The sequence below is a fragment of the Yamadazyma tenuis genome, chromosome 2 (genome assembly GCF_029203305.1).
Source record: "Yamadazyma tenuis chromosome 2, complete sequence".
Taxonomy (NCBI): Eukaryota; Fungi; Ascomycota; class Pichiomycetes; order Serinales; family Debaryomycetaceae; genus Yamadazyma; species Yamadazyma tenuis.
The window spans coordinates 1,921,784-1,935,389 of record NC_089462.1 but is presented as its reverse complement, the minus strand read 5'-3'; the positions used below and the strand labels follow the sequence as shown (position 1 = coordinate 1,935,389).

The following is a 13,606-nucleotide window of genomic DNA, read 5'->3' as shown; positions in this document are numbered from 1 at the left end:
GATAAAGTTGAAACTTCGCGTTTGATTCCAAACATAAATACATATCTTATGGCAGACTCGAAATTGGCATTGAAAGGGTCGAGCAAGATTGTGTGTGACTACTTCGAGTTCTCCATCAACAACATCCTTTTCCAACGAGGAATCTACCCAGCTGATGACTTTCAGACTGTTAAGAAGTACGATTTACCCTTGCTAGTCACCATCGATGAGGATATCAAGAACTACATTAACCAGTTCTTATCACAGATTAAGCGGTGGGTATACGGCACTAAGTTACAGAAGTTGATTTTGGTGATAATAGACAAACAGACGGCTGAGCCGGTTGAACGGTGGGAGTTCAATTTAGAGGTGGTGGAAGGAGATAACCAATCGGAGAAATCTCGAGACGCAATAAAGAAAGAAATCCAGGCCATTATACGACAGATCACTAGCTCGGCTACTTATTTACCAGTGTTGGATGGAGAGTTCACCTTCAACATATTGGTTTACACCGAACAAGATGTGAATAACATTCCCAGCGAATGGTGCGATACTCAAGATGAAAAGTTGGGGGACCAATTCGAGTCTGTGGATTTCAGTACGTTCAAGACCAGCCTTCATTCGATTGGCACCAAGGTTAGTTACAAGATCGATTAGATTAATATTTGCATTAATAATTCGCATGGATTTCCTATGTTGTAGGTAGATAGAGGTGCTGGGGTCATTATATTGCATCTAGTCAGAGGGACTGAGATCATTATTATATGTTGCCACTAGGAAGAGGGGCTCAGGTCTAGCTCTTTGGTGAATCTTCTCCTTTTGTTACCTAGCATGAACCGAGCCGTTCCCTTCATTCCCGTGGTGTAGTCCCATATCCTGAGGTAGTTGTCTTTGGGCAACAAGTTCTTGGAGCATGAAATCTCGTTTATAAGCTTCAACTTGTTGAACTTGGACTTTAAGTTCATGAACTGGAAGATTTGTTCTTTGCCCAACTTCTTGTTTATGGCTGGCAAGTACTCTTTCAACACCGAAAACCCGTACTGGTGTACGTAATAGTCTAGTATATAGATTATGGACTCATTGACTAGAAGTTCGGGACAGTTGAAATCTGTGGTTTTGATATTTGGTTTAGTATTAGCGTTGTTCATACTGGTACTCTGCTTGTTCACAGGAACATCAATATGTTCTTCGGTGATCGACAACTCGGAAGTATCCAAATTGGTTGCCACTATTACCACTCCCAATGCAATACAATGAGGAGGTAACATCAAATTCACCGGTGTCGACATCAAATCAAAGCATACAAGCCAGCTGAAGAAGGTCTTCTCATAGCTCAACTTCTTTATTTTGGCAAAGTGGACCACTAGGTTATCCAACGAAGGAACTATCAACGAGTTATTGTTGAAGTTAAATTTCAAAACTTGTAATAGCTTGAACTCGATCAAGAGTAAGATTTTCCTCTGCAACTCCAAGTAGTTGGCATCATCGTTCAAGTCCCTTAACTTGTTAGCAACCGCCTGAATGTCTCTGAGTTTTTTAATACAATCTTCGTTCTTGCTTGCAAGAAATAAAGACGTCAATGCGATGGAGTAAGGGTCATTCTCCATATTTTTCTCCAAGTCAGTGAAATCTTCGGACGAGTCGTTGAACTCGTTGAACAAGTAGTACTTCTGATAATATACCATGGCCGTACTCAACACCCGGATGGGGAACTTCAATATCTTTATGATATGGAAAAGATACTGGAAGATCTGGTGTTTCCGTTGGTTGTACAAGATCTTTTTGTCATCAGCGATGGTCAAGGAATGAAGATACGACAACTCATTTGGTGATAGGTACGGTCTTGATATCTCGAGTAGCGACGGTTTATCTGCAGTTGTAGATGACTGCATTTTGGTAGGAATGAACAATATACAAAAGTAAAATATTTCTACAAATGCGCATCAGCAACGAACATGGAGATATCAAGAAAACATATATTCAATAACCGGTAACAACTATAAAGCCTAGTAGAAAGTTCATAGGCATCCCGGCAACTGTACATACACCTCAATCTTAAGCAGCAAAAGACAAGGAGAAGCCCAATTTGTGAACTGGCTCGGACAACTTAAGAGCATCGAAAGAGGCTCCCAAACCCAAGGTAACACCAGGGTTCAATTTTTGGGAGTAAGACAAAGCAGTCAAACCAGAGTCGGAGATCTTGGCCTTCAAGAAACTTGAAGAGTCCAACTGGTACTTGGTGGCGAATTCAACGTTGACGTTAGAAGACTTGACGGAGTCCCAGGTGGCCTTGGCACCAGCTTCAACCAAAGGAGAGATCTTGTGGTAGTAAGCAGCAGAGAACACGGTCAAGTTGGAGGTGGCAGTCAATCCGATGGAGTACAAAGGACCCTTGTATCCCAATCCAGCGTTGTACTTGTTGACCTTGGCGCTGGTGATATCGTAGCCCAATTCACCTCCGGCAACAAAGCCATCTTGGTTGATGGTGAAGTCAGCGGTGGCCAATGGTCCCTTCAACAAGTCGAAGAACAATCTGGTGTTGATCAACGAGTGTTGGTAGTAGAAGTTCAACTTGGCGTTTCTAGATCCGTTAGGAATCAAGTTGGTGATCAATTCGGTCTTCAAGCCTGGAGTCAACAATTCGGAGATTTCGATCTTGGAGTCCAACGAGTTGGAGTTGTTCCATCCCTGGGTCAAAGTCAATCCAGAGGCCTTGTCGGTGTACTTGGATTCAATGGAAGCAGCAATTGAGTTGTCCTTAGCGGTCTTACCCTTAACGGTGAAAGCTACGCCGTTTGGAGCAACGGACTTAACATCAACGGCACCTTGGGATAAGTGGTAGAAGTCTCTTCCCAACAAGTCGTTGGTAGGTTTTTGGATATCGCTGAATGGAATTGACATGTTAAAGGAATAAGAAACGGGTTTAGAAAAAACAATAATAAAACGTTTCGAGGTCTAATATATGACCGTGAAAACCTGACTTTTGGTGGGTTCACTATTGAGAAAAAATTGTCCCGGCTCGGGCACGTCCATTTGGACAATATTGGGTGCTAAAAATTCCGCCTTCTCATTGGCTGACCACCCCGGAAATTGTTGGGCTCATTTGTTTTAGTGGTTTTGTCTGACGCTTGAGGTGGCGGTCTGCTCCACACTTCATTGGAGTGTTTATGTTTTGGTTTAAGAGGGGTTGACCTGACGAGGGGTGTTCTAATAGGTGGGGCTATCGGTGTTAGTAGTGCAGTTGAGAATAATCACAACCTGTCATGGAACGTGGGGTTGTCCACACTTTTGGGGCGCACGCCGGCAGCCGCCTGGTGGTGGGTTAAGGGAGGATATATTTTCAGGACGTGTAGTAGGACGGCTTCGATGGGTCAGAACTAGCTACTGATTGTGGCTGCGAATTGGTATTGATTGTGGCACTGTGAAATGAGAAGAATTCATTTCGTTTGGACGGGAAGGCATTTTGTGCTAGTAGTGGCGTATAGAACTTAAGTTTCACACGCTGGGGGCAGAATTCGAGTATTGGTGGCTCTTGCTTTGTGTGTCGACTGCCTTAACTGGTATCAATTATAAGTCCTTCAAAACTCTTCGTGCTAGACAGCGATCTCCGGGGTATTGTTGTGCATACACGACCTATTTTGGTGTAACAAGATTTGGAGGGTCAGAAGAGACATAAAAAAGCAGTAAACTGGCCCCTTGCTATTCTCGCCGTTACTAGTAGAGCAGAAGGTTTTTGTTGATTTTAGGTGTATTAACAATATTCTATTAGTATATCCTACTCTTCCTTGTTTCTTATTTTTCACTTCAGTTGCAAAAACTGCGAAAACTACTCATTATTAACAAACGTATAAATTTGCTGCAATTAAATAAAGGCATTCACAAAATTGAAAACTAGCACAACAAACCAGTTAACTCATACAATCCCCACCTCCATCATCGTTGGCTAGAGCTGAAGCTATTTCGTGTCCATTTTTCCCCGTACACGTCCCCTTCACTAAGACGCAAAAGCGAGGTGAATAATTTCAACCGCGACTCACCATGACTGTTCCTCTCTATAAATACACCCTTGGCTTCATTGAATGCAAAGAAACAGATACTATTCTCTTCCTCAACCGCGAGAAACCTCCACACATGGGAAAGTGGAATGGTGTTGGCGGCAAGCTAGAACCAGGTGAGTCCTCCTTGGAGTGTATTATCCGAGAAACCAAAGAAGAGACGGGTCTCGTTATAGACAATTATATATCAAGAGGAGTTTTAAGATGGTTCAACAAAGAGGAGGACTTAGGAGGTGTGTACTTGTTCACCGGAAGTGTTCTGAAAGAGGTTTGCAACAACTACAAAACCCAGTCTACTAGAGAAGGTATATTGGAGTTCAAGAAGAGGCAATGGGTATTACATCCTCAGAATGTTGGAGTTGTGGATAACATCAAAATGATCTATGAAGAAATGGAGCAGGCCAATGAGCACAATGTTTTTGTCGCTCAGTACGATGGCCTAACCTTCTTGAAAGGGTACAAGTTGAAATAGCTAGTATAATTATAATTATTATTTATCTATGTAGTCCATAAACGAGCAGTTCCATCGGCACCGGCACTGAACAACCATGGCTCCTTAGGATGCCAGATCAAGTCCAAAACACCCAAACTATTGACCACCTTGTGACCAGATAATTTTTTCAAAGGCACTAATAATGGGTTGGTCATCAAGTCATCATAAACGGTTCCATGAAACACATGAATGATACCATCGTCGGATGCACTGGCAAACAATGGAAGATTAGACTTGTGGAACACAATGCTTCTTACGGCTTTATTATGGTATCTCAAGGTCTTGTAAGGGGTGTTGCTCAAATCCAAGTCATGCCATAATACTCTTTTATCATACGAAGATGCCAACAAGTTGTCACCCCTTGGATGAATGTCAATTGTGGATAACCATCTGGCTCCCGGCATCAACTTCTTAATAAGCACTTGTTGTCCCAAGTCATATATCTTAATGGTTCTCTGATAGGCAACAAATAACTGAGGTTTGAAAGGATGAAACTTACAGTCACTTACTATACCCTTAGACTTTCTGAATGGAGATTGTGACAAATGCTTGGAGATTTGGTGGATTACTACCGCATTGTTTCTTCCGTCGGGAGAGACTGTCACAAAGTAGTCTCCCTTTCTGTGCCAGGAAATCTTTTTCACAGCCTTTTGGCACTGGATCACCACACTGATTCCCTGTTGTTTCTGTTTATCATTTGGTGGATACCATTTACATATTTCTTTACGCTTTACCTTCTCATTATCATCGTCATCAACTTCTTGTAATCCCAACTTGGTGTCCTTGTTGTTTCCAAATTTATCGTAACCCCATCCACTTTCGATTCTCAATTTACTCATGTTTTCAATATCGAAGCCAAAGATTGGAGGAACAATCAAGTAGATATTTTCTCCAACAGTAACACCCAATAAACCTAAGCTGGAATCAGGATTCCACTCGATGTCTTCAATATTATCTTCATCATCCTTTTCAAATTCGACCTTAAACACTTCTCTCCCAGTCAAGATTTCCCATACTCTCACGGTACCATCGTCACTACCAGTAGCCAACCAATATCCGTTTGGATGAATAGATAACGTTCTTATTCTGGCTAAGTGACCTTCAAAGATAGTGGAGCATTTGATAGGGAAAGGTCTCAAGTCTTTTGGAGAAGGCAATTCGGGAATCAACGATTCTGGATCAATGTTTAATTTATGATGACGAACTCTAGGGGCCAAGTATAAGTCCAAGGATCTTTCGAATCTTTCTCTGATGTTTTCTTGATAGGCTGGTACTCTTCTTAATGAGGTGTACTTCTGAGGAACAAAGTTTGTGGTTCTCTCTTCTGGGTTTTCTTCCCATTGTTTCAACTCTTCTTCAGTGAACAAGTATTCTTCTGGAGGATTATAACTTTCTTCATGGGATGGAGGCAACATCTTTGGAGCTCTCAAGTTCATAATGTGATCCTGCACTTCCACTTCATCTTCCCACAAATCAAACTGTTTAGCCTCTTCTTCTTGCTCTTTCATCTCTTTGACCTTGGAAGGAGGAATGATTCTACCTTCTCTGATGGCTCTAACAATCTTCATGACTCTCTTGGCTTCATGTTTAGAGGGAACGAATCTTCTCTTTGGCTCAGGAACGGCAGTCAATGGCATAATCTCTTGTTGGCTCGTGAACCATTCGATGGTGGGAGCGTACGGGTCGATATTGTCATCAACATTCTCATTGTTCTGAATCTTTTTGATCAACTCCAACTCTTCGGAAGTAAGCTTTAACGAGGTACCAGTGTTTTGATCCAACAAACCAGTCCATCCTTCTGGCAATTCAATACTTTCCAACAACAGGTCAAGGGCAGAGCCTTTTGCAGGTCTCATGATTCTCTTCCCGTTGATATCATAACCAATATGAGGCATCTCTTCGTATGCAGATATAGGGATGTTTCCGATGGTGTTGAAGTTGTCATGGTCACTATCGTCACTGTCATAGACAGGGTCTATTTCGGGTTTAATGATTCGAGGTTTTCCATCAGAGTATTTGGTGAGGATCTCATCGGATATGGTAGACAACTTGTTATCTATGAATTCTTTGGGTTCGTCAGAAAAGTCTGATGATGCTACGCTCACGTCATCCTCGCTTCCAAGAAGCTCGTTGAACTCGGCGTCCGAATCCTCTTCGTCATCATCGTCTTCTTCGTGCTCGTTGTCTTGCTCACCATCTTCCTCACCAGACTGATCTTCTTCTGCAGAATGGTACACAGTATCACCTTCTTCCACTTCGTCCTCAGAGGCTTCAACTTCTTCATTGTCACTTTCTCCGGAATCGAGCAACCCATTCACTTCGAACTCTTCGTCGTCGCTTTCTATTAAATCTCTCTTGGCCATGATTTAGTGCTTCTGTATCTCATCTCAAATTTTTTTCTGCTCCTTCTCATCTGGAGTGAGGAATGTGCCACAACCGAAACCATCACAACATGAACTCCATCAATAGAATTAATCAGATAAACCAGCAGGAGTTGGATGCTAATGTTTCTGACTCGGCCTCTTGGCACAATGACTATAAGGATTCGAACTATATCTTTATTGGGGGGCTCAATGCACAGTTAAAAGAGAAAGACCTCATAGTTATATTCTCTCAGTATGGTCTTCCTACCCACATAAAACTAGTCAAAGACTCGGAAAAAAAGGAGAACAAAGGGTTCGGGTACTTGAAGTACCAACAGTTTCAGTCGTGTGTGCTAGCAGTTGATAACTTGAATGGAGTCGTGGTCTACGATAAGAAAATAAGGGTAGACCACTGTTGGTTTGAGTTGAGAGACGATGAAACTGAAGACAGCTATTGGATAGACTACGACGCTCTAGTGCCAAAATTACCTGCTATTGAATACGACAAGACAGAAGCAAAGGTGAAAGAAGTAGCCATTGAAAACAACGAGGGAGAAGATGAAGATGAGTTTAAGGATCCAATGGCCCAGTTTCTCAAAAAGAGGTCCCATGATCAAGACCACAAACACAAGAAAAGACACCGGTCTGACAAAAGCCATCGCCACTCACATCACAACCGGGGAAACAAACCCGATGACATTAACGAATAACTGTATATTATATTTTCTGCAAGTAGTAATCATAGAACTCTTGTTTATCTGAAACGGAAAAGTTCACGGTGTGCAAATTAGCATTTCTAAAAGCTGCCTTACTCAAGTCTACGTCAAATCGGATATGGGAGACCAACTTCAAACTTATAGAACTTGGAGAGTTGATCAACAAGTTGTAGAAAAACTTAAGTGCCAGCAGCGGCAATGGCAAGTTGAAGTAAGCGGGGTTGATTTTAACAATCAATGTCTTTAGGTTAAATGATTCCAAAGAGTATTTGGAGTTCAACTTAATGAACTTTAACACCGACTTGTTATTAGTGGGTGTTCCCTCTATTAAACAGAAGACCACCGACTTTGTGAATTTTGACAATTCCACCACTTCTGTACCCTTTACGTCTGATCCTAAAGCGTGTTGGAGTAATTGAATAGGTGAGTACAGATAAAGAGTTCCTTCTTGATCGGGAATCAACACCACGCTACTCAACAAGAATATCAACAATGGTGATGAGTAATTGACGATGACAAAGTCGCCATTCTTGGTAGCTGGTAGCACATACCCAAAGTTGAATAGGTATTTCAAACATAAATGTTTCAGAGCGGTTGCACCCAAGAGTACAAATGGCAAAAGCAACAAGAAGAATGGCAATTTAAGCACAAACAAAACAACTTGTAGGGGAAGCTTAGCACCCACACGAGGGTACTGTGTAGGCCAGAAAGGTGCTATACCCGTACCTTTATCTCTCCAATTAGAAAACTTCTCCATGGCTAATCAACAAAAAACAAAGGCGCGACAATTTCTACAAACAAAATAGTATAACCAAAACTCTCATAATACATTAACTAATATACACTTAAAATTATAATTCTTGAGAAGCTTTATCCTTGGCCTTCTTGGATGGCAACAAGGATTGGTGAATGTTTGGCAAGACACCACCTTGAGCAATGGTGACATCACCCAACAACTTGTTTAATTCTTCATCGTTTCTGATGGCCAATTGCAAGTGTCTTGGGATGATTCTGGACTTCTTGTTGTCTCTGGCAGCGTTACCGGCCAATTCCAAAATTTCAGCAGACAAGTATTCCAAAACAGAAGTCAAGTAGACTGGAGCACCGGAACCAACTCTTTGAGCGTAGTTACCCTTTCTCAACAATCTGTGAACTCTACCAACTGGGAAAGTCAAACCAGCCTTAGCAGATCTAGAAGTCGAAGCCTTTTCACTAGTAGAAGCTTTACCTTTACCACCGGACATTGTATTATATTTATTTAATTTGATTGATATATCAAGAAGAAAAAATCAACTGGTTAGAAAAAGGGAGAAATCATTCAAATATATACTATTTTTCCCAGTGAGCACAATCACCCTTGTACCAAAACCACCGCCACTAATTTTCAATAACAAACAAGCAAATAATTGCCGATAAGTCGCTGGCTATGGCGTGTGCCGCGGCTACGGTAATCAATCATAACAACAACAATGCATCCCCTACCACTGCATGCCAATGCATCTGATCTGGAGGACCCCATGTGACAACATATACTGCGTTCGTGCCGGTGCCTACGCAGCTCCCGCCGCCCGCCAGTATCGCGACCGCGCGGATGGCAGATGCGTGACCATTTTAACTCACAGAACAGGCGTACTTATCAGAACTTCCACGCCATCCGCACCCAAAACAAAAACAAACCCCAATCACTAGCGTCTCCTCGAGGTCTCTTGTAAGTCTCCTGCAGTGGCTCGCAATTGGTCAATGGGCCCGTTTCACCCCAGGCGCCCTATCAATACGGCGCGCCAAACAGGAATATACCAAAACAAACACAACACCGCCGCCAAAACGCTGGTCGTGGGCGTTTTGTATGGAGGTGGCCAATTTGCTCTGGTGTGAGTCGCACCCTAAATCAAAAGTATTTAAATAACTGAATATCCGTTTTTTTGTATCCCCTTTAGATTGATAAATATATCTTTTTCTTTCCAAATTTTAATTAATCAATAGCAAAAAATGGCCCCAAAAGCTGAAAAGAAACCTGCCTCCAAAGCCCCAGCTGAAAAGAAGCCAGCTGCCAAGAAGACTGCTTCCACTGATGCTAAGAAGAGAACCAAGACCAGAAAGGAAACTTACTCTTCTTACATTTACAAGGTTTTGAAGCAAACTCACCCAGATACCGGTATTTCTCAAAAGGCCATGTCTATCATGAACTCTTTTGTCAACGATATCTTTGAAAGAATTGCTGGTGAAGCTTCTAAGTTGGCTGCTTACAACAAGAAGTCTACCATCTCTGCCAGAGAAATCCAAACTGCCGTTAGATTAATCTTACCCGGTGAATTGGCTAAGCACGCTGTTTCTGAAGGTACCAGAGCCGTTACTAAATACTCTTCTGCTTCCAACTAATTTTAGTAAAGTCGTGAGTTATTATGTATATTAGGTTATTTTAATGAATGTTATTATATGAGCTTTTAGTTGCCACTAGTGGGTTCTATTTGATGTCCCGGTGGATCCACTCGTTGTCAACAACTATTAATAAAATGCACATGTAGTTAAAAAGCTGATATAACCAGAACGTGTTTATGCTTCCGTAGAAGAAACAATAACTCATAAAGTATGCCAAGTACACAATAATCACATTGGTGTATTTAAGCCGGATAATGTTTTTGTAGTTGACCAAATAGATGATGGGAACAATCGAAAGAATATTATGATGAGAGCTGAACAGTGTTTTCCAATTAACAGTTAGATTGTGTACAAGCACCACAATAATCGGTACGTTGATGGGAAGGATCCAGATCATCATCATGAACATTATCACATTATAGTTAATTTCATTATTATTTTTCAACCCGAGAGTCTTGAGTAGTTGTGTCACTGTAAGTACCACATATATCACTTGGTAGGGCAAGTAGACGATTGTGAGGAGAACCATCAAAGCAAGCACAATATTTTTCACCTTTAGGTTCGGCTTGGGCAACTTGATTAGTCCTCCCAGTTTAAGGAAACTGGTAACAAGAAGGTTTATTAACACATTAATGCAGACACTCAAAGTCAAAAACATGAGGTGCAAGAAGAAGGAGCCAGAAACGCCCAACCCGTTGACCTCAGTGACCTCGAGATGAACAAATGCAATAATTTTCCTTACAATACTCAGTACGTCCGCTGACCTGATTAGCACCAGTAAAATACATACTAGGTCACGGAGACACTCCAGAGTCAACAACTTGTCAAGGGTCTTTTGATAGGTGGGAAACTTGTTTGTCTTTTCATACTCCTTGAGCTGGAATGCAAACACAAGCAAGTTTACGATCAACCCATAGCTCAAAATGGTGATTCTGTATCTGATGATAAGCAACTTGAGTCTCACGAGAAAATTGGGTTTGATGTGTACAGTAAGAGGGGTTTGGTCCCCGACATGTCCAGTCCAGACCTCTAGCTGTAAGTCTTCACCCACAGGAGGTAAGTATGGGGCTTGGCCATGGAAATTTAAATTAAATTCATTGTCGATATGCCATTTAGTCTCTTCATTGATGAACTGCCTTATGATTGGATTAAAGTCCAACTTCTTGTAACTCACATCATACGACATGAGGCTGCTTCGTACTCCCTTTAATCTGACGGTTGTTCTCAACCCCGAGGGAACTTTAAACAGACTACCCAACCAGCCTGGCCTCACTTCCACTAGTGGCAGCTCCTTCAACTCAACAAGCGAATCAAGACCCGTGACGACCAAATGGCTGTATTCATTGACAACATCAGGATCCAATCGAAGACCATAGTACGGTGAGGTCTTGTCCCTTATGCTTGAATCTTTTATCGACTCCACATCGTTGGATTTTGGTATCATGTTTACCATGGAGCTATAGTCATGGCACGAGAATGAGACAAATTCACTGGTACTTTCGTCAGTCATATCATGGATGGTTTCGGGCCTGATGCTATCACTGCACAAGTAAACGCACGAGTCCAAAGGTTTTTCAAGGCTCAAGAGCAGAAACGTCTCGTTGGCACCAATTTTGAACACACTAGAGACAGACACCGACGTCTTGATCACGGATTTGGAAGCTTGTTGGTGAACATTGGCTTTGTCGAGCTTCAAGGTCACTGAACTAAGAACCTCGTCCAGGTCTGCTTTCTCGAACCCAGCAAGAAACCGGTTCTTGAGCAACTGCATTCTTTCATCCAAACCCACAACCTTCTCACTGCTGCCGACATCCATGATATCCAACAACGCGTTCAGCAACACCGTTCGTAGCTGGTCACACCAAACGATTGCCAAGTGGTCAATCGGGGTCCAAACTCCAGGAATCCCCGTGGAAAATACCGTGAACCCGTTGGAATCGGGTACCAAGCCCTTCATGGTGGTGTAGTCTGCGGGCAAAGTCATATCCGACGAGCCCCCTGTAATGGACAAGATCGAAACATCTCGTAAACGAGCACTGGCGACATCTGACAACTCGCTGTTGCCGTAGTATGCCTCGTGCCAAAACTCATTCACGGCTCTGTAAACCTTCATGATATCTCTATCAAAGGTCAACGGAGACTTGGAGTGTGGCGATGAGAGAGTAATCATCACCTTTATGGAGTCTTCCTGATAGTTGGGGAGTGTCGGTAGCACGCGGGCCACGATACCGCCCATAGAATGGCCTATTATTATAACCGACTTGGGAGGAACCTCGTCTTGAGAATATAGACTTAGTATGAATTTAATAGCCTCGTTGAGGTATTCGGCCTGGTCCAACATGGTTCTACCATGGAAAGCGGTGAAGTCTTCGTTGAAGTCGGCGGTGAAAAAATCGAGTTTGCCATGCTTGGAGTTGAAGCCGTCGTATTGTTTGTCGGCGATTATATTTGAAGTTTTGGATGCAATGGACCGTACCTGTCGGTAGCTGCCGGCATTCCCAGGGATGAAAAGTACCGGTGTTCCGTCCAAGCGGTAGTTGTTGGAGGCCTTGGGCCGCAAGTCTTTACCTTGTTCTCGGTACAAATACAACGAGTACTTTGATGCGTACTGGGTGTACAGAAGATCGAATCCCAAGATACGGGCGTAGCTGGGCCCCATTCGGACGGGGCGGCACCCAGGGGTGTCGGAGCCCACCAACTGGTAATTATAGAGTGAGACAAGTGCCACCCATAGCACAATCCCCACTAAAGTGATAGGTATTTTAAAGCACCTGGCCATTGAGTTACAAACAAATGTTCGCACCGAGTAATTTCTAAGTATAATATTGAGCATAACTACTCATAAGCATAATACTGAGTATAATTACTCATGAGTATAAGTATAAGTACATATGACAGACAAAGTTTCCAAAAAAATATCTGGATAAACACCAGATAAAGTCAATCAGACTTCTTGGCCTTGTTCTCGTCCTCATCCAACTGATTCGCTCGCTCCACAATCACAACTTTATCCCCCACCGTCTCACTGTGGTCGGCCACCTGGACCTCGACCGACTCCTTCAAAAAGCCCTCATCCTTGGCCAAATTCACCAAGGCTTTGATCTCACTGGTGGAAAAATGCCCGTCCAATGGGATTTTTCCCTGGGGTATCTCAAACCCATCATGGTCAGTAATCTTTTCTCCCTTGGCCTTGTTGGGCATCTGTACCGAGTTCTTCTTGTCCTTATGAGACGTGTCACTGGCTTCGTGGCTCAATTCCTCTGAGGGTGACAACGGCCTATCGGGAGAACTGTCGTGAGGCTGAGGGTTCTGGTGAATAAGGTCCTGGAGCTTGTCGACAGTGCCGGTCGCTGGGTCCTTGTTAGCGCTCTGTGCTTCTGGCTGGGTAATGATTTCGATTTTGTTCATGGTAGTTGGAGTAGGTGAAAAACTGTTTGTGGGTTCCAGATCTATATATATGGCTTGCTAGATATGACGTAATTTAGGCCACTCGCGGACTGCAAAGTGTTGCTAAACCAAGGCCAAATGTCCCCCACCACGGTGCGAAATCTGGCACTGCGCCCGCCCTAGTTTCTACAGCAGCCGAACCCTCAGTTCATCCTCGCTCCTCACGAATTTCGC

General features: G+C 42.9%; 11 protein-coding genes across 11 annotated transcripts; 4 read left to right on the top strand and 7 right to left on the bottom strand. All coding sequences in view use genetic code 12, as the record gives it.

The window, feature by feature from the left end:
- Positions 1-48: 48 nt before the first annotated feature.
- On the top strand, positions 49-636 carry MAD2 (Mitotic spindle checkpoint component mad2; the record flags this gene model as incomplete). The annotated part of the gene is made up of 1 exon (XM_006689163.1): positions 49-636. The coding sequence occupies one exon, from the start codon at positions 49-51 to the stop codon at positions 634-636; it is 588 nt and encodes a 195-aa protein (XP_006689226.1).
- A 116-nt stretch (positions 637-752) lies between these two features.
- Positions 753-1,871, bottom strand: CTK2 (RNA polymerase II C-terminal domain kinase beta subunit; the record flags this gene model as incomplete). Its single annotated transcript, XM_006689162.2, has 1 exon — positions 753-1,871. The coding sequence occupies one exon, from the start codon at positions 1,869-1,871 to the stop codon at positions 753-755; it is 1,119 nt and encodes a 372-aa protein (XP_006689225.2).
- Positions 1,872-2,034: 163 nt separating this feature from the next.
- On the bottom strand, positions 2,035-2,880 carry POR1 (Mitochondrial porin; the record flags this gene model as incomplete). Its single annotated transcript, XM_006689164.2, has 1 exon — positions 2,035-2,880. One exon carries the CDS (start codon positions 2,878-2,880, stop codon positions 2,035-2,037), a length of 846 nt encoding a protein of 281 aa, XP_006689227.1.
- A 1,137-nt stretch (positions 2,881-4,017) lies between these two features.
- PSN45_002253 (nudix hydrolase superfamily protein) lies at positions 4,018-4,506 on the top strand (the record flags this gene model as incomplete). The annotated part of the gene is made up of 1 exon (XM_006689166.1): positions 4,018-4,506. One exon carries the CDS (start codon positions 4,018-4,020, stop codon positions 4,504-4,506), a length of 489 nt encoding a protein of 162 aa, XP_006689229.1.
- A 26-nt stretch (positions 4,507-4,532) lies between these two features.
- Positions 4,533-6,890, bottom strand: ERB1 (Ribosome biogenesis protein erb1; the record flags this gene model as incomplete). The annotated part of the gene is made up of 1 exon (XM_066157825.1): positions 4,533-6,890. The coding sequence occupies one exon, from the start codon at positions 6,888-6,890 to the stop codon at positions 4,533-4,535; it is 2,358 nt and encodes a 785-aa protein (XP_066013922.1).
- Positions 6,891-6,979: 89 nt separating this feature from the next.
- Positions 6,980-7,600, top strand: cwf29 (RNA-binding protein Cwf29; the record flags this gene model as incomplete). Its single annotated transcript, XM_006689168.2, has 1 exon — positions 6,980-7,600. The coding sequence occupies one exon, from the start codon at positions 6,980-6,982 to the stop codon at positions 7,598-7,600; it is 621 nt and encodes a 206-aa protein (XP_006689231.2).
- A 7-nt stretch (positions 7,601-7,607) lies between these two features.
- Positions 7,608-8,363, bottom strand: PSN45_002250 (uncharacterized protein; the record flags this gene model as incomplete). The annotated part of the gene is made up of 1 exon (XM_006689169.2): positions 7,608-8,363. One exon carries the CDS (start codon positions 8,361-8,363, stop codon positions 7,608-7,610), a length of 756 nt encoding a protein of 251 aa, XP_006689232.1.
- A 94-nt stretch (positions 8,364-8,457) lies between these two features.
- Positions 8,458-8,850, bottom strand: HTA1_2 (histone H2A; the record flags this gene model as incomplete). The annotated part of the gene is made up of 1 exon (XM_006690133.1): positions 8,458-8,850. The coding sequence occupies one exon, from the start codon at positions 8,848-8,850 to the stop codon at positions 8,458-8,460; it is 393 nt and encodes a 130-aa protein (XP_006690196.1).
- Positions 8,851-9,595: 745 nt separating this feature from the next.
- HTB1_2 (histone H2B) lies at positions 9,596-9,985 on the top strand (the record flags this gene model as incomplete). The annotated part of the gene is made up of 1 exon (XM_006690134.2): positions 9,596-9,985. The coding sequence occupies one exon, from the start codon at positions 9,596-9,598 to the stop codon at positions 9,983-9,985; it is 390 nt and encodes a 129-aa protein (XP_006690197.1).
- An 85-nt stretch (positions 9,986-10,070) lies between these two features.
- On the bottom strand, positions 10,071-12,764 carry BST1 (GPI inositol deacylase; the record flags this gene model as incomplete). The annotated part of the gene is made up of 1 exon (XM_006689170.1): positions 10,071-12,764. The coding sequence occupies one exon, from the start codon at positions 12,762-12,764 to the stop codon at positions 10,071-10,073; it is 2,694 nt and encodes an 897-aa protein (XP_006689233.1).
- Positions 12,765-12,925: 161 nt separating this feature from the next.
- Positions 12,926-13,393, bottom strand: PSN45_002246 (uncharacterized protein; the record flags this gene model as incomplete). The annotated part of the gene is made up of 1 exon (XM_006689171.1): positions 12,926-13,393. The coding sequence occupies one exon, from the start codon at positions 13,391-13,393 to the stop codon at positions 12,926-12,928; it is 468 nt and encodes a 155-aa protein (XP_006689234.1).
- Between the last annotated feature and the right edge of the window lie 213 nt (positions 13,394-13,606).